The sequence below is a fragment of the Microcaecilia unicolor genome, chromosome 3 (genome assembly GCF_901765095.1).
Source record: "Microcaecilia unicolor chromosome 3, aMicUni1.1, whole genome shotgun sequence".
In the NCBI taxonomy this organism is placed as follows: Eukaryota; Metazoa; Chordata; class Amphibia; order Gymnophiona; family Siphonopidae; genus Microcaecilia; species Microcaecilia unicolor.
The window spans coordinates 155,860,545-155,884,764 of record NC_044033.1 but is presented as its reverse complement, the minus strand read 5'-3'; the positions used below and the strand labels follow the sequence as shown (position 1 = coordinate 155,884,764).

The window sequence follows — 24,220 nt, the reverse complement described above, 5'->3', positions numbered from 1 at the left end:
TCCATTAGATATTAATTGAGAGAGAACCATAAGGAAGCCCTAAATTATTTCTTATTCCAAATTGATATATCATAAAGAACTTATGATTTGTTTGAGAAGTAAAATTTGAATTATTATTCCAAATTGGTATATCATAAAGAACTTATGATTTGTTTGAGAAGTAAAATTTGAATTATTATTCCAAATTGGTATATCATAAAGAACTTATGATTTGTTTGAGAAGTAAAATTTGAATAATTTTTATAACATCAATAGTGGTGGAAATAACAAAGGCTTGATCATTTTAAAAGTAATCATCTCAGGAGAAGTAGTGGTATAGGATTCATTAAATACTTTTCTAAAATAAGCCAAGTAGGGAAAGAGGGAAGAGAGGATTTCAAATTTATCATCTATAAACAGAAACCACTTTGAGGCTTGATTTAGAATGAATGGTGACACTGTGTGAAATTTGGAAAATTGACTCCTTTTTCTTGTGGAAGGTGTAATATTTTTAAAGCAATGTTTTTTTTTTCCCCCCATAAGAAGCTAATTAAAATTTTATAAATTTATAGATATGATTTGGCAAGCGAAGAGGTAACATGTTTAATATATAATTTATTTTTTGGTGTGTGGGTCATTTTAATAGATTCTAGTCTGCCCCACCAACTACGAAATAGAGGGGACCAATAGGAAGTTATGTCTTTCAAAAAGGATAAAAGTGGTAATTTTATTAATGGCAGCTTCAATAGATTTATTGAAAAAAAAAAGTACCTAGGTATTTAATGAAATCAGTTTGGATTTTAAATGGGAAGGATGCTAAATTTTGAAAGTCAACGAAATTATTAAGAGGGAGACGTTCTGTTTTATCCTGGTTTAGGGAGAAGAACAATTTTGGCCTCTACAAAAGAGCCAGAGGCTTTTTGATCAGTAATATTATTATGAAAGGAATGCAAAAGGGGACAAAGGTCTGAAGAAACGACTTTGTAAAACTCAGCTGAGAGACCATTGGGTCCTGGCATTTTATTTAATGGGCATGTTTTAACGGCTGACTTGATTTCTGTTAAAGTTGAATGGGAAAATGTTGAGAAAAAGGTATCATCTTTATCAGAGGCGGAAGATTCCGAGTAATATAATGACTTTCTTGAGTCATTCAGTAAATTTACTCTACTTTTGGTGCATATACCTTTAAGACAAGAGGCCAGGAGATGACCTGCTTAATTTTGTTCTAAATAATATTGTGCACCAATAGAAGTGTTAATTTGTCCAGCTTGTTTTGCACAAATTGAGTTATATTCTTTTCGAAGCTCACATAATTTGAGAAAAATGGCATAATTATTCTTAAGAACATATTATATTGAGAGTCCAAGAGTTTTAATTTCTAAGTCTGTTAGATAAGGTAGTAATTGTTTTCTTTGCCATCTTATATAAAAGCTAATAATAGAGCCACAAATTATTGCCTTGAATGCATCCCACCAAATAGGGAAGTGATCTTCAATTTTATTGTGACGAAAGTAGTCTTGTGTACCATTTTTAATTAAATTTTGGAAACCGCTTTCATTTATGAGGATAGGATTGAAACACCACTGTGATTTTATTTGTTTGTTAAAGGAGGAAAGTTCTACTTTTAATTGAATGGGTTCCTGATCCGATATAGGTACAATTTTTGCATCTAAAATCTTAGTTAATAGTGAATTGGAGGACAGAAAGACAATACGTGAGCGAGTGTGATGAGGTAATGAATAGAAAGAAAAATCTAAATCATTTAATGTGAAGTCTTCATACATCGCATAATTGTAGTTGATTTAAGATATTGAGAACAGAGGATCTACTCTTTAAAGATGATGGGGGGGGGGGGGGGGGGCTTTTGATTTTCTATCAAAATGGGATTTAACACTAGGTTGAAATCACCACCCCATATAATAGGTAGATCTAAGAAAGGGAGTAAAGCATTAGCAATTATGTGAAAAAATGGGGGGGGGGGGGGGGTCATCTGCATTGGGGGCATAAATATTCAAAACACAAAAGGTAATTGGTTTATAAGGGTATTCAGAATTTTCCAGCGACCTTCTGTGTCAGTTTGTTGTGAGGTAATGGGAAGGGAGGATTTATGATAAATGGCAGTACCATTTTTCTTGCCAAAAGCAGAAGAAACCGCAGCTAGTGTGTGTGTATTGTGTTTAAGTAAATTATAATGGTTTATATCTAGGTGAGTTTCTTGGAGAAATAATATTTCAGGGGAGAGTTTTGTGATAATATACCCAAAATTTGTTTCTTTTAAACAGATTATTCAAGCCTTTTATATTGAAGGAAATGTTTAAAAAGCTAGACATCAAATATTGAGGAACAATTATTCCAGTAATCTAAGTACCCATCAGAATATATATGTGTAATATATATAAGTAGCAAATGTGATGTAATACGTACGAGTAAGGAAATTTGAATCAGAATATCTACTCAAAAACTAAATACATTAACAACCAACCATAAGGCAACAATGAGTGTGCCTGTGTGATAGGGCAGAAGATGGACAGGCAGGCGCTACCCTTATAGAATTATGGTCAACAAATCAGTTTGAAGTAAGAATAAAATAACCTGTTAGAAGAATGCATGAGATCCTGAAAACATAAAGTGACTGCTGGATATGAGAGAAATAAATGAATTTAAAGGAAAATACTTAAGATATTTAAGTAAATGAGATATATACAAAATTAAAGCAGAATAAATTTGAACTGAAAGAACATTTGCTAATGCATGATAGTATTAATTTGAGATTTTAAATAACATTAATTAGAAGTTGATCAACAATTATATTTAAACTGCATGCTCATGAGTTTAAGAAAAATAAGTTGTAAAAAAACAAAACCATAACCTACAGCAGTGTGATAAAATAGGAAGCACATTATTTTAAGAAAAAGTCAAACTCAAACCTAATCATAGTCTGCAAGAGAGGGTTTCAGTTTTAAGTAGGATATGTGTGAGTTTAAGAGAAAATAAAACTGTATTAAACCAGAACTTTAAGATAATGACAAGCTGGATCCGAATCTTCAAAGAGGAAGTTTTAAGTTGCTGCAGAGTTAGATGTGTCCATATCATGGAATCCAAGTTGTGCCATGTATTGTTGCAATGCCAGTGGATCTTCAAATGACTTAGTTGTATTGTTAATAGTGACCTTCATAGTGGCAGGAAAAATAAACTATATTTTGCGCCAGAGCGGTTTAGTGAGGGTGTCGGTGCAAGAAATTGTTTGTGGCACTGTACATTTTTTTTTTTTTTTAATGATCGGTCACAAAAAGGATTTTACGTCCCTCATATTTAATTGGGGCTTTGGATTTAGCCAGTTGTAGGATTTGTAATGTATGCTGGTATCGCAGCGATTTTGCAGTGATTGCACATGGGTACTTAGAATTTTGAGGTATGTAGGATGGTGCGGTGTGCATGTTCTAATTCCAGTGGGGGAGCTGGATTAAAGTTTAAAACCTTTAGGAATCCATTCAGTCAAAAAAAAAAAAAGTCATTATGTCTGGTCCTTTTTCTTTTTTCAGGTAGACCTAGTATTTTGAAATTGTAGCATCTGGAGTGAATATTGAGATCTTAAATTTCTCTTTCTAGTATCTGAAACTATTTTTGTAGACACAGTAGAGCTTGTAGTTGTTGACTATGTGCACTCAGTCTGAGTTCTGCTGAATCTATTTTTGCTGAAAGCGAGTTTAATTGAAGTTTTATATTAAGGACATCTTCCTTTATTCTCGGATAGAGATTCACTATTTTCATTGATTAGATCTCTACTAGTCTCAATTCCTGCATGATGGAAAGCAGTGAAATTTCATCTTTATCCAGCTTCTTTTTGCATGTTGACTGAGGTTCAGATTTTTAAGTCTTAAACCCTTGATTTTGTGAATAAACATGATGAAGTTTGGTATTTTTTTGAAGCAGCCATAAAAGCAGAATCCGGATATCAAACTGGCCATAGGATGCTGAAAATAAAGTAGGGAGAGAGCCTAGCTAAAGCTCTATGCTGCTATCTTCTACGCTGCTCACGAGCGCCCCCCAATGCAGGCCAAGCTTTGGTTGTATAATACAGGTTGCTGTTAAGTTGAAAGATAAAGTTTCAGCTTTGCTGCAGAGGGTAATAGATTTTGTTAAAGGACTTCATTAACATTTGTCCCTACCAATAAGAAATATCTCCATAGAAGAAAATGTGTGTTCTGTTGATGATGTGCTGTGTTGGGTTTACGTTCAGGCCAATATATTCTATTGTAGTTTTGCTTGATCAGAAACTTTTTTTGTCACATGACTGCGGTATCAGTACCCCTGAGTCTTGCTTTGCATAATTCAAATGAGATTCAGGATGCGCTTTTGAGATATTCTTACGTGTGCTTTTGACTGGTCTTGGACAGGGAAGCCTGTAGCTCTTTCATATTAGGCATTGATGACCTGATTGCCTTGCATGTAGCCAGCACTGCTCTTAGGTAGAGGGCTATATATAGCCTGTTGCTGGCTAGTAATTCTCCTTTCCACCTAAGTTTAGCTCTCCGTACTAGTGGCAGGTTCTTTTCCTGTCCTTATTGGGGTTGTGTGTTGTGCTGCATTTAGCCTGCTTCTACAAATTTTTGAAGTTCTATACGCAATGTTGTAGAGATATAGTTTTTTTTTTCTCCACTGAGCTTAGTCTACTCAAAGCAGACATACTTAACAAAAAAAAAAAAACTTAGGGAGTATAATAGAGAATTGGTCAACATGTAATAAAAGCAGCCTTGAAACAGTGAATGTTGAGTCTATATTTAAATATGATTAGAGAGGTAACATGACACAGTTTCAGGAAGCCTTTTCCAGACAAGTGCACTGCAGTGTTGAAAGAGTGGAGAGGTGTTTTGGAGGAAAGGAGCACAAATAAGAGTGATTTGCTAGACGAACAGTTTGAGGAAGAGTGTAGGGAGAGAGAAAATAATAACTTCCTTGTCATCAAGCAGATGAAGCCATTACTTATGGGTTGTGTCCATCAACCAGCAGGGGGAGATAGAGAGCACTCAACTTTTCACAGTGCCTCATGGCCAGCCAGCTCCACTGCCTCTTCAGTATTCTCTATCTCCCCAAGCAGGGTGGCTGCAGCTTCTTCGAGCTCCATCAAAAATCTGCCTGGGGGTGGCTCCTGGCTTGCCAGTTGTTAGCCGGGGTGTTAGAGGCTATAGCAGCTTCACTTTGAAGGCACATAGGTTAGCCCTTTCCCTGCCTTACCCATGCCCCCGTGGATGTGGACATATTAGCTTGCTTTTTCCTGTCCTTTCCCACTCAGTGGATGCAGGCACATTGGTTCGCCTTTCTCTGCCTTTTCCACTCATCTGAGCCTCCAGAGTTCTTATTACCTCTGCTTTCCTCACAGCGTTAAAAAAAAAAAATGGAACAGAGGTTTTCCTTTGATTCTTCTATGGGACCGGAGCTGTGATACTCGGTCTGATGAGGTAAGAGTGTTTTCTAACTCCTCCGGGGTGGGCCCGCGATCGGGGCGTTTTTGGCGCGAAACTGCCATTTTGAATTTTCCCGCCATTTTTGGCGATGGCTGCAGAGAATGTAAAGCACTGTTCCCGGTGTGGCAAGCGCAAATCAGCAGCGGGGCTCTGTAAATCATGCTGTACAGGTGTAAGAGCCGGCCCGAGCATGGCAAGCGATGATTCTTCCCGCTCAGAGCTGGCAGCGGACGCCATTTTGAATTCTTCGCATGGTGCGGCCTCCGTAGAGACGGAGAGCCCTGAGCCCGGGGGGGGGGGGGGACCTCGAATTGAGGCTATTCAGGGAGCGGCTAGCCCCGGACGGGATCTGGGTGCCCAGGGTGAGTTTTTCTAACCAGATTTTGTGTTATTGCATAAAGCATACATGCTGAAAAGAGCTCTCCCTCAAGGGTCGTCTGAGGCCCTTCTGTTGTCCCCCCCCGTGGATTCTGGCCTGGGACTGCCCGCTGAGGCTATTTTCCCTGATAATTAGCATAAAGAAAATCATAGAAGGGCTAATTCCCCTTCAGATTGTGGTGGACCTCCTTTTTCCCCTCCGTGGTCGGGCTGTGAGGATTCAGAGAGTTCTAGCAGGCCTTCGTGGCCTGAGGAGCCAGAGTCGGGTGCAGAATTACCACAGGATCTGGATGATACCTCCGCGGTGAGTATTTTCCACCGTGATGAGCTGCCAGCGCTTATTTCAGATGCCCTACAGGTCATTTCTATTGAAGAGCCTGACAGTGGCACGGCCTAGGATGGCTAGTACCAAAAAGCCTGCTCGAGCCTTTCCTTTGTATGACTCCATCCAAGAGCTTATTTCTGCTCAGTGGGCTGACCCCGAGGGACCTTTGAAAGTTTCCAGGGCTATGGGGCAATTTGGCTCGCTTTGCAATGCCTAAAGTAGATGCCCTAGTCACTGCGGTGACAAAGAGAACTACCCTCCCTGTGGAAGGAGGAGTTGCCCTGAAGGATATACAAGACCGTAGGCTGCAAGCAGCACTTAAACGGTCCTTTGAAATTGCAGGTCTTACTGTTCGGGCGTCTGCATGCAGTTGTTATGCTGCTAGAGCCTGCCTGGCGTGGTTGCAACAGGCAGTGGAACAGCCTGGAGATGGAGCGGAGCCCTTCTCGGATGTGGCTCCGCGGCTGGAGTCGGCCTTGTCCTTGTTGGCTGATGCCCTTCATGATATTGTTAGAGCTTTGGCTAAACAAATGGCAGTAGCAGTGGCGGCTCGCTGTCTTATTTGGCTACGACATTGGGCAGCGGACATGGCCTCTAAGCAAAGGTTGGTGAAGTTGCCTTTTCAAGGCCTTCTCCTATTTGGTGAGGAGTTGGAAAAAAAATTGTTAAAGGCCTGGGAGATCCTTAACCCCAGCGCTTGCCCGAAGATAGGCCGAGGCCTTCCTCCAAGGGCCAGGCGGTCCACTCCTCTTATAGACCTCGCTTCCGTGAAGCTAGAAGGTACCGCCCGGGGCGTTCTGCTGGGTTCACTTCTCGTACCCGTTTTTCAGCAAAGGAACTCCTTTCGCTCGGACAAGCGTTCCGCAGCCACCGGCTCTAGGCCTGGAGTTCAGGGGTGACCCTCTCAATGATGGTGCGCCGGCCCCCTCCTCGCTTCCTGTCATCGGAGGACATCTTTCCCTCTTTGCCGAGGAGTGGGCCAATATTTCCTCAGATCAGTGGGTTCTGGACCTGATCAGAGATGGGTACAGAATAGAATTCAACGCCCCAGTAAGAGACGTGTTTGTGGCGTCCCGATGCGGTTCTGCCGCCTAACGGGTGGCGGTAGAGGAGACTTTGCAAGGAAGGTCTGATTCAGTTAGGGGCCGTGTCCCCGGTACCTCCCGCCGAACACGGCTACGGCCGATACTCCATCTACTTTGTGGTGCCGCGAAAATGTGGGTCTTTCTGCCCTATTCTGGACTTAAAAGAACTAAACAAGTCCCTGAGAGTGCGGCATTCCCACATGGAAACCCTGCGCTCCGTTATTGCTGCGGTACAGCCAGGAGAGTTTGTCACGTCTCTAGACCGGAAAGAAGCTTACTTGCACATACCAATTTGGCCCCCGCACCAGAAGTTTCTGAGGTTTGCGGTGTTGGGAAAACAATTCCAGTTCCGGGACTTGCCTTTTGGCCTCGCCACAGCTCCCCGAACCTTTTCGAAGGTAATGGTGGTAGTAGCTGCTTTGCTCAGGCGAGAAGGTATCAGGGTTCACCCGTACCTAGATGACTGGCTCATCAGAGCAGACTCTGTAATAGAGAGCTATCAAGCTACAGCCAGAGTGGTCTCAGTACTTCAATCTCTAGGCTGGGTTGTCAATATGGCCAAAAGTCACCTGACCCCCTCGCAATCTCTAGAATATTTGGGGGCCAGGTTCGACACAGACTCGGGCTATGTATACCTACCCGAGCTAAGGCGGTGCAAGCTTCAGAATCAGGTCCGTCTGCTCCTGAGGATGCCCCGCCCGCGAGCTTGGGACATTGTCCAGCTGCTGGGATCGATGACAGCCACATTGGAAGTGGTGCCCTGGGCGAGAGCGCACCTGAGACCTCTACAGTATTCCCTACTTCAAATTTGGTCTCCAGTTTCTCAGGATTATCAATGCAGACTTTCTTGGCTCCCTGCGGCCCGACTCAGCATGGAGTGGTGGCTCTCAGACAGCATGCTGCGGCGAGGAATGCCGCTGGCGCTCCCCGATTGGTGTCTAGTAGTGACAGATGCCAGTCTGAAGGGCTGGGGCGCACATTGCAAGGGGAAGCATGCCCAGGGTCTATGGACACCCGAGGAGTCAGAGTGGTCCATCAACCGCCTGGAGTTGAAAGCGGTGTTTCAGGCGCTTCTGGCCTTTCAAGTGACCCTGGAAGGATTGGCTGTCCGAGTGATGTCGGACAACATGACAGCAGTGGCCTACATAAATCGACAAGGCGACACTCAGTGCAGAGCACTGGCCGCGCAGGCTGAACAGATTTGCCACTGGGCCGAGCTGCATCTTCAGTTTCTGTCGGCAGCTCACATTGCAGGTCAGAGCAACGTACAAGCCAATTATCTAAGCAGGCATCAGATCGATCTAGCAGAATGGGGCAAGCCCGTGATGGATCTTATGGCGACAAGTTCAAATGCCAAAGTCCCGTGCTTCTTCAGCAGATGGAGAGATCCTTGCTCGGCAGGGTTGGAGCCTTGACTCAGCCCTGAACTCCGGGCCTACTATATATGTTCCCTCCGTGGCCCTTGATAGGGCGCGTGCTCCTGCGGATTCGGCTGCACCCAGGAGAAGTGGTCCTCATCGCCCCGGATTGGCCCAGGAGGCCTTAGTATGCGGACCTCCGGCAGATGCTAGTGGAGGCTCCCCTTCCTTTACCTCTGGTACCGAACCTGTTGTCACAGGGCCCGGTAGCCATGGAGGACCCCTGCCGCTTTGGTCTTATGGCATAGCGATTGAGAGGGCGCAATCGAGGGACAAAGGCTATTCAAGTCATTTCCACTCTCCTGCAAGCCCGCAAGCGTTCCACTTTCGTGACTTATGCCAGGATTTGGCGCCAGTTTGAGTCTTGGTGTGCTTCAAAAGCGATCACACCCATGCGGGCTCCTATCTCACCGATTCTGGACTTTTTGCAGGATGGTGTACAAATAGGCTTGGTCTATAATTCCCTGCGGGTGCAAGTGGCAGCGTTGGCCTCCCTTCGTGGTAAGGTTGAAGGCGTGTCTTTATCTGCTCATCCAGATGTGGCACGGTTTCTTAGTGGGGTGCTTCGGCTCCGTCCTTCCGTGCGAGCACCCTGTCCAGCTTGGAACCTGGGGCTAGTTTTGAAGGCCCTACAGGCTTCTCCTTTTGAGCCGCTTCAGCGAGCATCGGAGAAAGATTTGACACTAAAGGCCGTTTTTCTTGTGGCCATTACTTTGGCGAGACGGGTGTCAGAGCTCCAGGCGCTGTCCTGTAGAGACCCATTTCTGCAATTCTCAGAGTTCGGGGTCACGGTTTGGACCGTGCCTTCCTTCATGCCTAAGGTAGTTTCAGCGTTTCACCTAAACCAGCCTATTTTCTTGCCCTCCTTTGATAAGGAGGAGTTTCCAGAATCTTTTGGGCAGTTGCACCTGTTGGATGTGCGCATGACTCTGCTGCAGTATCTGCGAGTTACTATCTCTTTCAGAATCTATGATCATCTGTTTGTTTTGTTATCAGGTCCTTGCAGAGGGTCTCTAGCGTCTAAAGCCACTATTGCCCGCTGGCTCAAAGAAACTATCTTTTCAGCTTATCTGCTTGCCGGCCGGTCTCTGCCTGTAGCCTTTAAGGCGCATTCTACCAGAGCGATTTCTTCCTCTTGGGCTGAAACAGGAGCACTCTCTCGTCAAGAGATATGCAGTGCAGCAACATGGGCTTCTAAGCTCTCTTTTGCCCGACATTACAGGATGGATGTGGCTGCTAGGAGGGATGCGCGTTTTGGAGCACAGGTGCTAGCGCGTGGTGTGACCTGTTCCCACCCTATATAGGGATTGCTTTGATACATCCCATACGTAATGGCTTCATCTGCTTGATGACAAGGAAGGGAAAATTAGGTTCTTACCTTGGGTAATTTTCTTTCCTTTAGTCATAGCAGATGAAGCCATGAGCCCTCCCTGTATGATTGTCTGTATGCTGTGAATCTGTTTCAGGTTCTGTTCTTGTTTCCTGAAGTTCCTTCCTTGGGAGAAAGTTGGAAAACAGTCTTCAGGATTCATGTTCACTTATAGGAGGATGAGTCCATTCCCTCCAGTTTGTTTTGGGCGGATGAGTTTATTCCCTCCAGGAGGTTGTGTGTATCCCCTCCAGTTATACAATAAGGAGGACGAGTTTATTCCCTCCAGGAGGATGTGTTCATTCCCTCCTTTTGAGTTCATGCCCTTGTTAAGGGGCCATCGTTTGCTGTGAGGAAAGTTCATGTTATTCCCATTGCGATTTGCCATACTGCTTTGGAAGCTTCAAATACTGAAGAGGCAGTGGAGCTGGCTGGCCATGAGGCACTGTGAAAAGTTGAGTGCTCTCTATCTCCCCCTGCTGGTTGATGGACACAACCCATACGTAATGGCTTCATCTGCTATGACTAAAGGAAAGAAAATTACTAAGGTAAGAACCTAATTTTCCCATATGAGGATGCTGCACAGGAGCTGTGAGCAGGCCTTATTTATTTTAAATATTTATAGACTGCGCGATCCAAAATTACTTGATGGTTCATAACAGTACATTCAGCCTTTTGCTCTGATTGTCATGTGTTTTTTTGATTTATCTCTCATTTGGTGAGAGGTCATATGTGTTTACTCGGTGCAAACAACTCCTAGGGCTCGGGGAATGGGTTTGATCCCTGAAGGATAGAATAGCAGATTTTGAGGGGTATAGAATGCATACCTTGAGTCTGTGTTGCCATGGAAGAGAGAAGTCACATGAAGGGAGAGCGGCAAGAAATGATCTTGCAGCTAGGATCTCCAGAGGATGCAGTATCCTCTTACACAAAAGATGTGTCTTCAGAGGCTTCTGCCTAGGGGGAAAGGGTTAGGATGGCTATTTTAGTTGTAGATTCGATCATAGCTGGACGGCTGGTTGATGTGAGAATTGCTTGGTCATTTGTCTTGTATGAAGGGGTGGACCTCACGCATCAGCTAGATAGGATTTTAGAAAGTACTGTCTTGATACATGTGGGTGCCAAATATGGGAGGGAGTTGGAAGCCAAATTTAGGATTTTAGAAAGTACTGTCTTTGATACATGTGGGTGCCAAATATGGGAGGGAGTTGGAAGCCAAATTTAGGCTTTTAGATAGAAGGCTGAAATCTAGAAAATTCAGGGTAGCATTTTCAGAAGTGCTTCTTGTTCCAAATGCAGGACCCATGAGTTAGGCAGAGCCCAGGAGTCTCAAATGCATGGATGAGATGATGACACATGGGAGAGGGATTTAGATTTGTAAGTAGCTGGGCAATATTCTGAGGAAGGGGAGCCTATTCCATAAAATTGGGCTCCACCTTAACCAGAGTGGAACCAGGCTGCTGGCACTAACATTTAAAAGGGAGATAGAATAGCTTTTAAACTAGAATCTGGGGGAAAGCTGACTAGCTCAACAGTGCATGGTTTGGAGTGAGGTATCTTTGGAAGATACTATCAAAACAGGGAAGTTAGGGCATCAGAGAGGTTGTGATAATGGCATAGTAAGTCAGAAGCCTTTAGTAGAGCAGAGTAATGATTGCAGATTATTTTTGTCAACTGCTAAGCAGATTGTGGATACAAACAAAAAACACACTTTGAAATGTCTGTATACAAATGGTAGAAGCCTAAAGAATAAGATGGGAGAGTGAGTATATAGCTCTAAATGTAGACATAATAGGGATCTGGTAGAAAGAGGATAACCAATGGGACACTGTTACCAGGGTGCAAATTGTATTGCAACAATAAGGTGGATCAGATTGGAGAAGGGGTGACGTTATATACTAGAGGGAATTGAGGGTAACGGGGAAAAACAAAATTCAGCAAGAAACAGTAATGTGGAATCCTATGGATACAAATTCTATGTGTGAGAGAGAGAGAGACTACCGTTAGTGGTATACTACCATTCGCCAGGCAATAACGATGAAGTGATGAAATGCTAATAGAAATTAGAGAGGCTAGCAAATGTGGAAGTCAAAAATGTTTTCCTTAAAATAATTTTTTTCTTTTTTTTCCTCCAGCTAAACCAGGTGGCCAGGTGAAATGTCAATATTTTCCAGCTGTGGATAAAGTTATCTTTGTGGATGATTATGCGGTAGGCTGTAGGAAGGACCTGAATGGCATTTTGTTGTTAGACACAGCTCTGCAAACACCAGTTTCAAAGCAGGATGATATGGTTCAGCTTGAATTACCAGTTACAGAGGTAAGTTGCACTGTTTGATTCACTTTTTTTTGGCTTTGGTTTTTAAAATGCAGAATGACAGGACAGTAACTATAGGTGCTGATTATAGTTCCTGTTTTAAGCATATTCTATGAGGAAAAGCAGATGCCTACTTTACTTCATAGATTAATGTATGCCCATTTCAGCTAGTAAAGTGCAATCAGTTACACAAGCCATATGGCTGATGTAAATTTGAATGCCAAGATGTTAGTATGTATTGCATGTAAATGAAAGAATTCTATAATTTATGTAGTTAACCTGTGCTCAAAGCAAACTAAGACCATACACATGCCCATCAGCAAACTACGACCAAACTACTACCATACACATGCCCATCAGCAAAGTACACACTATGAAATTATGGTATGCACTTTTCCACTAGTTGGTACTCTATGAAGTCATTAAATGCATGACTGAGTAGAATACTATCTAAAACTAGGCCCCCCAATCCTTAAAATTTGTATCTTGTCCATCGAGGTGGAGGTATCCTCTTGACAAAAAATGCAGTGCATTTTCTCCGAGGACAAGGCTGTCTGTAGTCTCACTTCCGGATGACGTCATCTGACGGAGGTCAGTGCGGGTGTTGACTAGTGAGATGATAGAAATTTCTAGCAGCATCCCACCATGCATACACTGGTTCCTTCCTGCCTGATGCAGGAGTGTAGGTTCCGCAGGCTTCATTTTTTCCATGGAGCAGGGAGGACGCATCTTTGTGTTCTTCTCACAGTTCGTTTTTTTTCTCAACTATCGCAGTGCCTTCCCATGTGGGTAATTTTGTCCCTTTCACAATTTTTATCCTTAATATTTATTTTATTTTGTTTCCTTTCTTTTTTGTGAGTTACTAGGCCCACTTAGGCCAGAACACCAACCTCAGTTTGAAAGCTGCCCCTTTTTACAGCTCACAATTGATGAGTTTAATTGGGCTGCAATCCTTTTTTCGATGTCTAAGATGACTCAACAGTGGCTTCAAAAGGTGCACCCAATGTAATTGGGTGATTTTTCCATGACAGCCCACACACTTGGTACATTGAGTGCCTTGGGTCTGGGTCTGCCCATGAGGTTAACTGTCTTGTTCTCTGTTTGTAAATGCAGTTGAGGACACACAGAGCGTGGTAGGTCCAGTAGGATAGACGTTTTTGCTCATTGAAGGCAAATTCATCGATACCTGTACCAGAAGCATCAACCTCGATGACTGCTCAGTAGTGCTGTCTGATTCGGTCAAATTTGTTTTGTATTTGATTCAAATGAATTGGTTTTTTGATTTGATTCAACTTGATTGAAATAGAGAGGCCAAAAGCCTCAGGCCTATGCTAATATTATAACAGACATGGTAACACAAACTGACAGCAGCAATTGAAGAAAAACTAACTGTAATATGAAGAACTCTTAGTGTGAGTACACAGTGTTGCTTGTTTTTATTTATTTATTTATTTGTAAAATTTATAGCCTACATTATCCCAAACAAGTTTGAGTTCAGTGTGGCTTACAATAAACAGTATAGGATACATAACAAAGAATAATGCATAAGAAAGTAATTTTTCAGAACCCAGTTATACAATACAGTAGATACACTGAGATAGTTATGGATGTTTAACATTTATTATTTATTTTACATTTATATTCCACATTTTCCCACGTATTTGCAGGTTCAATGTGGCTCACATAGTACCATAAAGGCGTTCGCCAATTCCGGTATAAACAGTTACACAGTGATGTTGTGGTAGAATGAGGTTCATGTGGAACAGACATATTAGGGAATCGTATAGAGGAAGAGTTACGTTATGTCCATTACGTGCTTTGGTTTCATAGTGTTGCAGGGTTCAGGCATTTAAGTTGGGTCGGTAGGGTATGCCTTTTTGAACAGGTACATTTTTAGTGATTTCCGGAAGTTTAGGTGGTTATATGTTGTTTTCACAGCATTTGGTAATGTGTTCCATAGTTGTGTGCTTACATAGGAAAAGCTGGATGCATGAGTTGATTTGTATTTGAGTCCTTTGCAGCTTGGGTAGTGGAGGTTTAGATATGTTCGTATTGATTAGGTTGTATTTCTGATTGGTAGGTCGATGAGGTCTGTCATGTATCCCGGGGCCTCACTGTAGATAATTTAATGAACCAGGGTGCAGATTTTAAAAGCAATACGTTCCTTGTCATCAAGCAGATGAAGCCATTACGGTATGGGTTGTGTCCATGAACCAGCAGGGGGAGATAGAGAGCACTCAATTTTTCTCAGTTCCTCATGGCCAGCTAGCTCCACTGCCTCTTCAGTATTCTCTATCTCCCCAAGCAGGGTGGCTGCAGCTTCTTCGAGCTCCATCAAAAATCTGCCTGGGGGTGGCTCCTGGCTTTCCAATTGTTAGCCGGGGTGTTAGAGGCTATAGCAGCTTCACTTTGAAGGCACATAGGTCAGCCCTTTCCCTGCCTTACCCATGCCTCCGTGGATGTGGACATATTAGCTTGCTTTTCCCTGTCCTTTCCCACTCAGTTGATGCAGGCACATTGGTTCGCCTTTCCCTGCCTTTCCCACTTATCTGAACCTCCGGAGTGTTTTTATTTACCTTTTTTGCCTCTGCTTTCCTCACAACGTAAAATAAATAATTAATTAAAGTCGCGTCGCGCTTTAGCGCAGCGATCTTAGAAAAGAGGTTTTTTTCTTGAGATTCTTCTGCAGGACCGGAGCTGTGATACTCGCTCTAGTGAGGTAAGAGTGTTTTCTGACTCCGGGGTGGGCCCGCGATCAGGATGTTTTTGGCGCGAACCGCCATTTTTGAATTTTACCGCCATTTTCGGCGATGGCTGCGGAGACTGTAAAGCGCTGTTCTAAATGTGGCAAGCGCAAATCAGCAGCGGGGCTCTGTAATTCGTGCTGTACAGATATTAGAGCCGGCCCGAGTATGGTGAGCAGCGATCTTTTGCTCCTTGAGCTGGCAGCGGACGCCATTTTGGATTTTCCACATGGCGCGGCCTCCGTTGCGACGGAGAGCCCTGAATCCGGGGGCGGGGGGTCCTCTGAGTGAGGCTAATAATAGAGCTGATAGCCCTGGGCAGGATCCGGGCGGTCAGGGAGCGGTTTTTTCCCCTGATTTTGTTTTAATGCTGCATAGGGCATACATGCTTAAAACTACTACTACTTAACATTTCTAAAGCGCTACTAGGGTTACGCAGCGCTGTACAATTTAACATGGAAAGACAGTCCCTGCTCGAAGAGCTTAAAAGAGCTCTTCCACAGGGTTCTTCGGACCCTCTGCCTGCCCCCCCCCCCCCCCCCCCCCGGTGGATCCTGGCCTTTTGGAGTTGGCTTTGCCTGTTTCTTATCCTCCTGATAAACGTAGAAGGGCTAATTCCCCTTCTGAGTGTGACGCACCCCTCTTTTCCCCCCCGTGGTCGGGCTATGAGGATTCTGAGGGGTCTGGCAGAACTTCTTGGGCTGAGGAGCCAGAGTCGGGTGCAGAATTGCCACAGGAGCTTGATGATCCATCTGCGGTGAGGATTTTCCACTGTGAGGAGCTGCCAGTGCTTATTTCAGATGCCTTACAAGCCCTCTCGATTGAAGATCCTGGGAGTGGTACAACCTCCTCCGTTAATCCAAGGATGGCTAGTACCAGAAAGCCTGCTCAAGCCTTTCTTTTGCATGACTCCATTAAAGAGCTTATTTCGGCTCAGTGGGCTGACCCCGAGGGACCTTTGAAGGTTGCCAGGGCTATGGGGTAATTATACCCTCTGAGTGAGGAACATTTGGCTCGCTTTGCAATGCCTAAAGTGGATGCCCTGGTCACGGCTGTGACAAAGAGAACTACCCTCCCTGTTGAAGGAGGTGTTGCCCTGATGGATATTCAAGACCGCAGGCTTGATTCAGATCTGAAGCGGTCCTTTGATTTGGCAAGTCTCACTGTTCGGGCGTCTGCATGCAGTTGTTATGCTGCTAGAGCCTGCCTGGCTTGGTTACAGCAGGCAGTGGAACAGCCCGGTGATGGAGCAGAGGGATGGAGTCATCTTTGTCCTTTTTGGCTGACGCCCTTTATGATATAGTCAGAGCTTCGGCTAAACAAATGGCTGTAGCAGTGGCGGCTCACCGCACTCTTTGGCTACGACATTGGGCGGCGGACATGGCCTCTAAGCAAAGGTTGGTGAAGTTGCCTTTTCAAGGCCTTCTCCTGTTTGGTGAGGAGCTGGAAAACATTGTTAAAGGCCTGGGGGATTCCAAACCTCAGCGCTTGCCCGAAGATAGGCCGAAGCCTTCCTCTAAGGGTCAGGCGGTCCGCTCCTCTTACAGACCTCGCTTCCGTGAAGCTAGAAGGTACCGCCCGGGGCGTGCTGCTGGGTTCACTTCGCGTGCCCGCTTTCAGCAGAGAAACTCCTTTCGCTCGGACAAACGTTCCGCAGCTGCCAGTTCAAGACCTGGAGTTCAGGGGCGACCCTCTCAGTGATGGTGCTCCGGCCCCCTCCTCGTTTCCTGTCATCGGAGGAAGACTTTCCCTCTTTTTTGAGGAGTGGGCCAAAATCTTTGCAGATCAGTGGGTCTTGGACCTGATCAGAGACGGATACCGAATAGAATTCGATGCCCCGGTGAGAGACGTGTTTGTGGAGTCCCGATGCGGATCTGCCGCCAAACGGGCGGCGGTAGAGGAGACTTTGCACAGTCTGTGCCGGATAGGGGCTGTGACCTCGGTGCCTCCCGCCGAACAAGGTCTAGGCTGCTACTCCATTTACTTTGGGGTGCCACAAAAAGGCGGGTCTTTTCGCCTGATCCTGGACTTAAAAGAGCTAAACAAGTCCTTAAGAGTGCGGCATTTTCACATGGAAACCCTGCGCTCCGTCATTGCGGCGGTACAGCCAGGAGAGTTTCTCATGTCTTTGGACCTGAAAGAAGCTTACTTGCACATACCAATTTGGCCCCCGCACCAGAAATTTCTGCGGTGTTGGAAAAACATTTCCAGTTTTGGGCCTTGCCACAGCTCCCCGAACCTTCTCCAAGGTAATAGTGGTAGTAGCTGATTTTCTCAGGCGAGAGGATATCCGGGATCACCCGTACCTACACGACTGGCTCATCAGAGCAGACTCAGAAAAAGAGAGTCATCTAGCTACAGCCAGAGTGGTTTCAGTCCTTCAATCTCTGGGCTGGGTCGTCAATATGGCCAAAGGTTACCTGACCCCCTCGCAGTCTCTAGAATATTTGGGTGCCAGGTTCGACACAGCCTTGGGCTATGTGTGTCTTCCTGAGCAAAGGCGGTGCAAGCTTCAGAATCAGGTCCGTCTGCTCCTGAGGATGCCCCGCCCGCGAGCTTGGGACATTGTCCAGCTGTTGGGATCGATGACGGCTACCTTGGAAGTGGTGCCATGGGCGAGAGCGCACCTGAGACCTCTACAGTATTCTGTACTTCAACGATGGTCTCCAGTATCTCAGGATTATCAGTGCAGACTTTCTTGGCTCACTGCGGCCCGCCTCAGTATGGAGTGGTGGCTCTCGGACAGCATGTTGCGGCGGGGAATGCTGCTGGCGCTCCCCGATTGGTGCCTAGTGGTGACAGATGCCAACCTGAAGGGCTGGGGCGCACATTGCCAGGTGAAGCATGCCCAGGGTCTGTGGACACCCGACGAGTCAGAGTGGTCTATCAACCGCCTGGAGTTGAAAGCGGTGTTTCAGGCGCTTCTGGCCTTTCAAGTGACCCTGGAAGGATTGGCTGTCCGAGTGATGTCGGACAACACGACAGCAGTGGCCTACATAAATCTACAAGGCGGCACTCAATGCAGAGCTCTAGCCGCGCAGGCTGAACAAATTTGCCACTGGGCCGAACTGCATCTACAGTCCCTGTCAGCAGCTCACATTGCAGGTCAGAGCAACGTGCAAGCCGACTATCTGAGGAGGCATCAGATCGATCCAGCGGAGTGGGAACTAGCAGACGATATATTCCTGCAGATATGTGCCAAATGGGGCAAGCCAGTGATGGATCTTATGGCGACCAGTTCCAATGCCAAAGTCCCGTGCTTCTTCAGCAGACGGAGGGATCCTCGCTCTGCCGGGTTGGATGCCTTGGCTCAACCCTGGCCCCTGGGCTTGCTGTATGTCTTCCCTCCGTGGCCCTTGATAGGGCGCGTGCTCCTGTGGATTCGGCTGCATCCAGGAGAAGTGGTGCTCATCGCCCCGGATTGGCCCAGGAGGCCTTGGTATGCGGACCTCCGACAGATGCTGTTGGAGGCTCCCTTTCCGTTACCTCTGGTTCCTCACCTGTTGTCACAGGGTCCGGTGGCCATGGAGGACGCCTGCCGCTTTGGTCTTATGGCATGGCGATTGAGAGGGCGCAATTGAGAGAGAAAGGCTACTCAAATAAGGTAATTTCCACTCTCCTGCAGGCCCGTAAGCGCTCCACTTCCATGGCTTGTGCCAGGATTTGGCGCCAGTTTGAAGTCTGGTGTGTTTCAAGAGCGCTTTCTCCGTTGCGGACTCCTGTCTTGCCGATTCTGGACTTTTTGCAGGATGGTGTACACAAAGGCTTGGCCTATAATTCCCTGCGGGTGCAAGTGGCAGCATTGGCCTCCCTGCGTGGCAAGGTTGAAGGCGTGTCCTTAGCTGCTCATCCAGATGTGGCACGGTTTCTTAGTGGGGTGCTTTGGCTCCGTCCTCCCGTGCGGGCACCTTGTCCAGCTTCGAACCTGGGGTTAGTATTGAAGGCCCTTCAGGGGGCTCCCTTTGAACCGCTTCGGCGTGCTTCAGAGAAAGATTTGACACTGAAGGCCGTCTTTTTAGTGGCCATTACTTCGGCGAGACGGGTGTCAGAGCTCCAGGCGCTGTCCTGTAGAGACCCTTTTCTGCAATTCTCAGAGTTCGGGGGTCACGGTTTGGACCGTGCCTTCCTTCATGCCTAAGGTAGTTTCAGCGTTTCACCTAAACCACCCTATTTTCTTGCCCTCCTTTGCTGAGGAGGAGTTTCCAGATTCATTTTGGGCAGTTGCACCTTTTGGATGTGTGCAGGACTCTGTTGCAGTATCTGCGAATTACAAATTTTTTCAGGACCTCTGATCATCTTTTTGTGCTGTTTGCAGGTCCTTGCAGAGGATCTTCAGCGCCTAAAGCCACTATTGCCCGTTGACTCAAAGAAGCTATCTTTTTAGCATATCTGCTGTCTGGCCGGGCTCCGCCTGAAGCCTTTAAGGCACATTCCACAAGTGATTTCCTCTTCCTGGGCGGAAACTGGAACACTATCTCTTCATGAGATTTGCAGTGCTGCAACATGGGCTTCTAAGCTCTCTTTCGCCCGACATTACAGGCTGGATGTGGCTGCCAGGAGGGATGCGCGTTTTGGAGCACAGGTGCTAGCGCGTGGTGTGGCTTGTTCCCACCCTATTTAGGGATTGCTTTGTTACATCCCATACGTAATGGGTTCATCAGTTTGATGACGAGGAAGGGAAAATTAGGTTCTTACCATGATAATTTTCTTTCCTTTAGTCATAGCAGATGAAGCCATGAGCCCTACCTGTATGATTGTCTGTATTGCAGTGATTCTGATTTTAGGTGCTGTTCTTGTTTCCTGAAGTTATATTCCATCCTTGGGGAGTAGGAAAACAGTCTTCAGGATTCTTGTTACAGTTATAGGAGGATGAGTTCATTCCCTCCAGTTCATGTTTTGGGAGGATGAGTTTATTCCCTCCAGGAGGATGCAAGTATTCCCTCCATTTATACAAAATGGAGGACGAGTTTATTCCCTCCAGGAGGATGAGTTCATGCCCTTGTTAAGGGGCCATCGTTCGCTGTGAGGAAAGTTCATGTTATTCCCATTGCGGTTTGCCATACTGCTTTGGAAGCTTCAAATATTGAAGAGGCAGTGGAGCTAGCTGGCCATGAGGCATTGTGAAAAATTGAGTGCTCTCTATCTTCCCCTGCTGGTTGATGGACACAACCCATACGTAATGGCTTCATCTGCTATGACTAAAGGAAAGAAAATTACCAAGGTAAGAACCTAATTTTCCCTTCTTTGATTGGGAGCCAGTGCAGTTTTTCTTGGAGGGGTTTGGCGCTTTCGAATCACGTTTTTCTGGCTGCCATGTTTTGAGCGGTCTGAAGTTTCGTTATGAGTTGTTCTTTGCATCCCGCATAAATTCCACTGCAGTAGTCTATATGGCTTAGAACCATTGATTGTATCAGGTTGCAAAATGTTTCCCTCAGGAAGAATGGTTTCACGCATTTGAGTTTCCACATTGAGAGGAACATTTTATTTGTTGTAGATTTCACATGGATCTGTAGTGTAAGGTTGTGGTCGATTGTAACGCCGAGGATTTTCAGGCTGTCTGAGATGAGGACGGTGTAATCTGGGGTGTTTATATTTGTAGGGTTGTTCGCGTTGTATTGAGGGTGAGGATGAGACAGTGTGTTTTTTCTATGTTGAGTTTTAGTTGAAATGCATTTGCCCATGAGTTCATGATGTTCAAGCTGAGCTTAATTTCGTTGGTGATCTCTATCAGATCATGTTTGAAAGGAATGTATATTGTGACATCGTCCGCATAGATGAAAAGGTTAAGGCCTTGGTTGGATAAGGACTTGGCTAGTGGGATCATCATTAGGTTGAAAAGGATCGGTGATAGTGATGATCCTTTTGGTACTCCGTAGTCTGCTTTCCACGGTGATAATAAGTTTGAATTTGATTTCACTTGATAAGTTCTAGTGGTTAGGAAACCCTTGATCCAACTAAGTATATTTCCTCTGATCCCGAAGTAATCTAGGAGTCTTAGTAGTATATTATGGTTTACCATGTCGAATGCACTAGACATGTCGAATTGGAGGAGAAGTATGCGTTTACCTGTTGCTATTTCCTGTTTGAATTTGGCTAGGAGAGTAATTAGTACTGTTTCCGTGCTATGGAGGGAGCGGAATCCTGATTGTGATTCATGTAATATTGAGAATTTGTTTATATAGTCAGTGTTGCTTTCCATCAATTTGATTACCAGTGGGATAGATGCTACTGGGCAGTAGTTGGTGATTTCGTTTGTATTTTTCTTGGTATCTTTTGGTATTGGGGTGAGTAGGATGTTGCCATTTTCCTTAGGGAAGAGACCTTGTTGAAGCATGTAGTTTAGGTGGGATGCGAGGTCTGCTATGAAGTGGTCAGGGCGGATTTTATTAGGTAGCTGGGGCAGGTATCCAGTTTACAGTGGGTGTTGGAGAACCTTTTGATCGCCTGGGTAACGGTTTCGGCAATGAGGAGAGCGAAGTTTGACCAAGTTCGGTCAGCTGGGTATTCTCCAAGGGTTGGGTCGAAGCCATTGATGAAGTTTTCGATATCGGTATTGTCCTGAGATATTGTTGTGTGGGTTTGCAATTTTTTCATTGAAGTATTTAGCAAGTTTGTCTGCAGATGGGATGTCTGTATTGGTTGTAGTGACCACTGTGATGGCTAGTAGTTCATGAGTTGGTATAGTTTCTTCGTGTCATTGTAAACTGGCCCTATTTTAGTTTTATAGTATGACGTTTTGGTCTGTCGTATTGCGTATTTGTATTTTCTTTGTATTTGTTTCCATGCATTTGAGTGTATGTTCATCTTTTATATTTTTCCATGCTCATTCGAGTTTTCTGGATTGTGGTTTGTGTTCTCAGTTCATCGTTGAACCATGGTATGGAGTTATGCCTACCTGAGGTTCTTGTTCGTAAGGGTGCTGTTTTGTCTAGTATGCTTCTCCTTTTCTTATCCCATTCTGTGAGGTAGTATGTGGAGTCTGTTTGTGCTGTCCCTTCGTTATTATATATCTTTTACCAGAATGTTTTTGAGTCTGTTTGGCCTCTTGTGCTGTAGGTTGTGTATTCTTGTGTGAGGTTTGAACCCTTCTTACGCCATTTTAGGGATAGGTTTAGTTTGTAGTGATCGGTCCATGGTGTTTCTGTCCATTTAATATCTGTTGTTATTAGGTTCTGGTCTGTTTACAGTTTGTGTGAGATGAGGTCGAATGTGTGCCCTTTGACATGGGTTGCTTGCATTTGTGGCCATTTGAGATTCCATAAGTGAAGGGTGGAGGAATTCCTTATATTGTCGTGCGTTGGTAGAGTTTGGGTCTTCTAGGTGAAGGTTAATGTCTCCTAATACTAGTATATAGGAGTTGGTTGCACAAGTGTTTGAAATGAAGTCTGTGAAGTTTGTCTAGCCTTTGTTCCAATTACCTGATGTTCTATAAAACAATACACACTTCAGGTGATCAAGCAGGGTTTTGTTGTGGATTCTGATTGAGGCAATTTGAAGTTGGGTTGTTATGGACTCGGCAGTAGTTTCGGTGGTGAAGTGGGATCGATAGATTAGTGCTATGCCTCTGCCTCTTTTTTCCTTTCTGGTCCAGTGAGCGATTTTGTATCCTGGAGTGCAATGGTCTAGGATTATAGGGTCCTTTTGATCATGGATCCAGGTTTCGTTGATGAAAAGTAGATCAAGGTTTTCTGACGTGATCCAGTCTGTTACTATTGTTGATTTGTTTACTAAGGATTTAGCGTTGATGTAACCCACTTGAATTTTTTGGTATGTGACTTCTATGTTTGGTGTTGGATTTTTGTTGTCGTTTTTTTGTTAATGTGAGTTTGTTATGAAGTTTCTTTCCCTTCTGTTGGGGTTGTCCGCATGTTGGAGCTCTTCCTTTGTTTTGGTTGTCAGTTTGATGAGGTGGGGTGTATCTGGTCAGTCTTTGATGATTATGTAGTATGGGGATGATGTTACTTTTTGCGAGTGGGGTGGTTAGTGTTAGGTGGATCAGTGATAAGGAGTAGATTGTTAGGAGTAATTTGATGGTATTCATTTTGGTATTCACTTTGGGCTGTTAGTAGGCCGTGTTTGATAGGGTGTGTGATAGGACTTCGTTCTTTGGTATGGAATCTTGTGTTCTGGTCTTTTGTGTTTTATGTATTTTCGCTTGCATTTGAGCTATTGAGATCAGTAGTGGCTCCGGGTCCAGTATTATGTTAGTGAGTATAGGAGGTGGGAGAGGGGAATAGTTCAGGGATAGGGTTCTTCTTTAATTTGTCTCCTATCAGCAAGTTGCTTCTCTGTAAGGTCTCAGTATCTTGGAGTACACACTTGAAGTCTCTTTCTTATCTGAAGTGTCTTTTATTTAATAAATGCAGATAATTTACTGCATTTGTGAAAGATGATGGTGTTGTGAAAGATGATGGCTGAGGAAAACCTTCCCCAACAGCAGGCTACAATAAAGGTTGGAGCTCAGCAGCTCTAAAAAGAGTGTAGAATACTGTAAAAATGGGAGCACAGCAGTTCTAGTAAATGTGTAGACTGCTGTAAAAGTGGGAGCTTAACAATTCTAAAGTAAGTGCAGGCTTACAGTGAGAGTGGGAGCTCAGCAGTTCTGATAGAAATACAGGCTCAGAGTGAGAGTTCAGCAGTTCTGATAGAAGTAGAGCCTCAGAAGCAAGTTGCCTGTTGTGGGAGGTGCTATCTGGTGTTACCAACCGTCTGCCTGGTTTGAAATTATGTTGTGAAAGATGGTGGCTGAGGAAAGCCTTCCCCAAGAGCAGACTACAATAAAGGTTGGAGCTCAGCAGCTCTAATAAGAGTGTAGAATACTGTAAAAAAAACGGGAGCTCAGCAGTTCTAATAAATGTGTAGACTGCTTTAAAAGTGGGAGCTTAACAATTCTAAAGTAAGAAATTGTACATGAAGCAAAGAGAAGGTTAATGGTAAATAAAGTAATATCCAATTCAGGTAATAATTAGTTTGAGATATGGTTGTTCTTTGTCAGTGTTCTGAGGATTTTGTGGAATTTTATATATTCCTGTATATTTCTTATTTTGGGTGGTAAGGAGTTCCACCATTTTGTTCCTAGGTAAGTGAAGTCTGCAGAGTGGACAGTTTTGTAGATCACTTTTTTTTGCAATTTAGGAGATGTA

The 24,220-nt window shown here is 44.8% G+C and overlaps 1 protein-coding gene across 1 annotated transcript in view; it reads left to right on the top strand.

Moving 5' to 3' along the window:
• The window catches only part of BIRC6 (baculoviral IAP repeat containing 6), a 965,314-nt gene that overhangs the window by 17,644 nt on the left and 923,450 nt on the right, over nucleotides 1-24,220 (top strand). Inside the window, 1 exon segment of the mRNA XM_030196513.1 lies at nucleotides 12,155-12,336. Coding sequence (XP_030052373.1) covers nucleotides 12,155-12,336 — 182 coding nt within the window.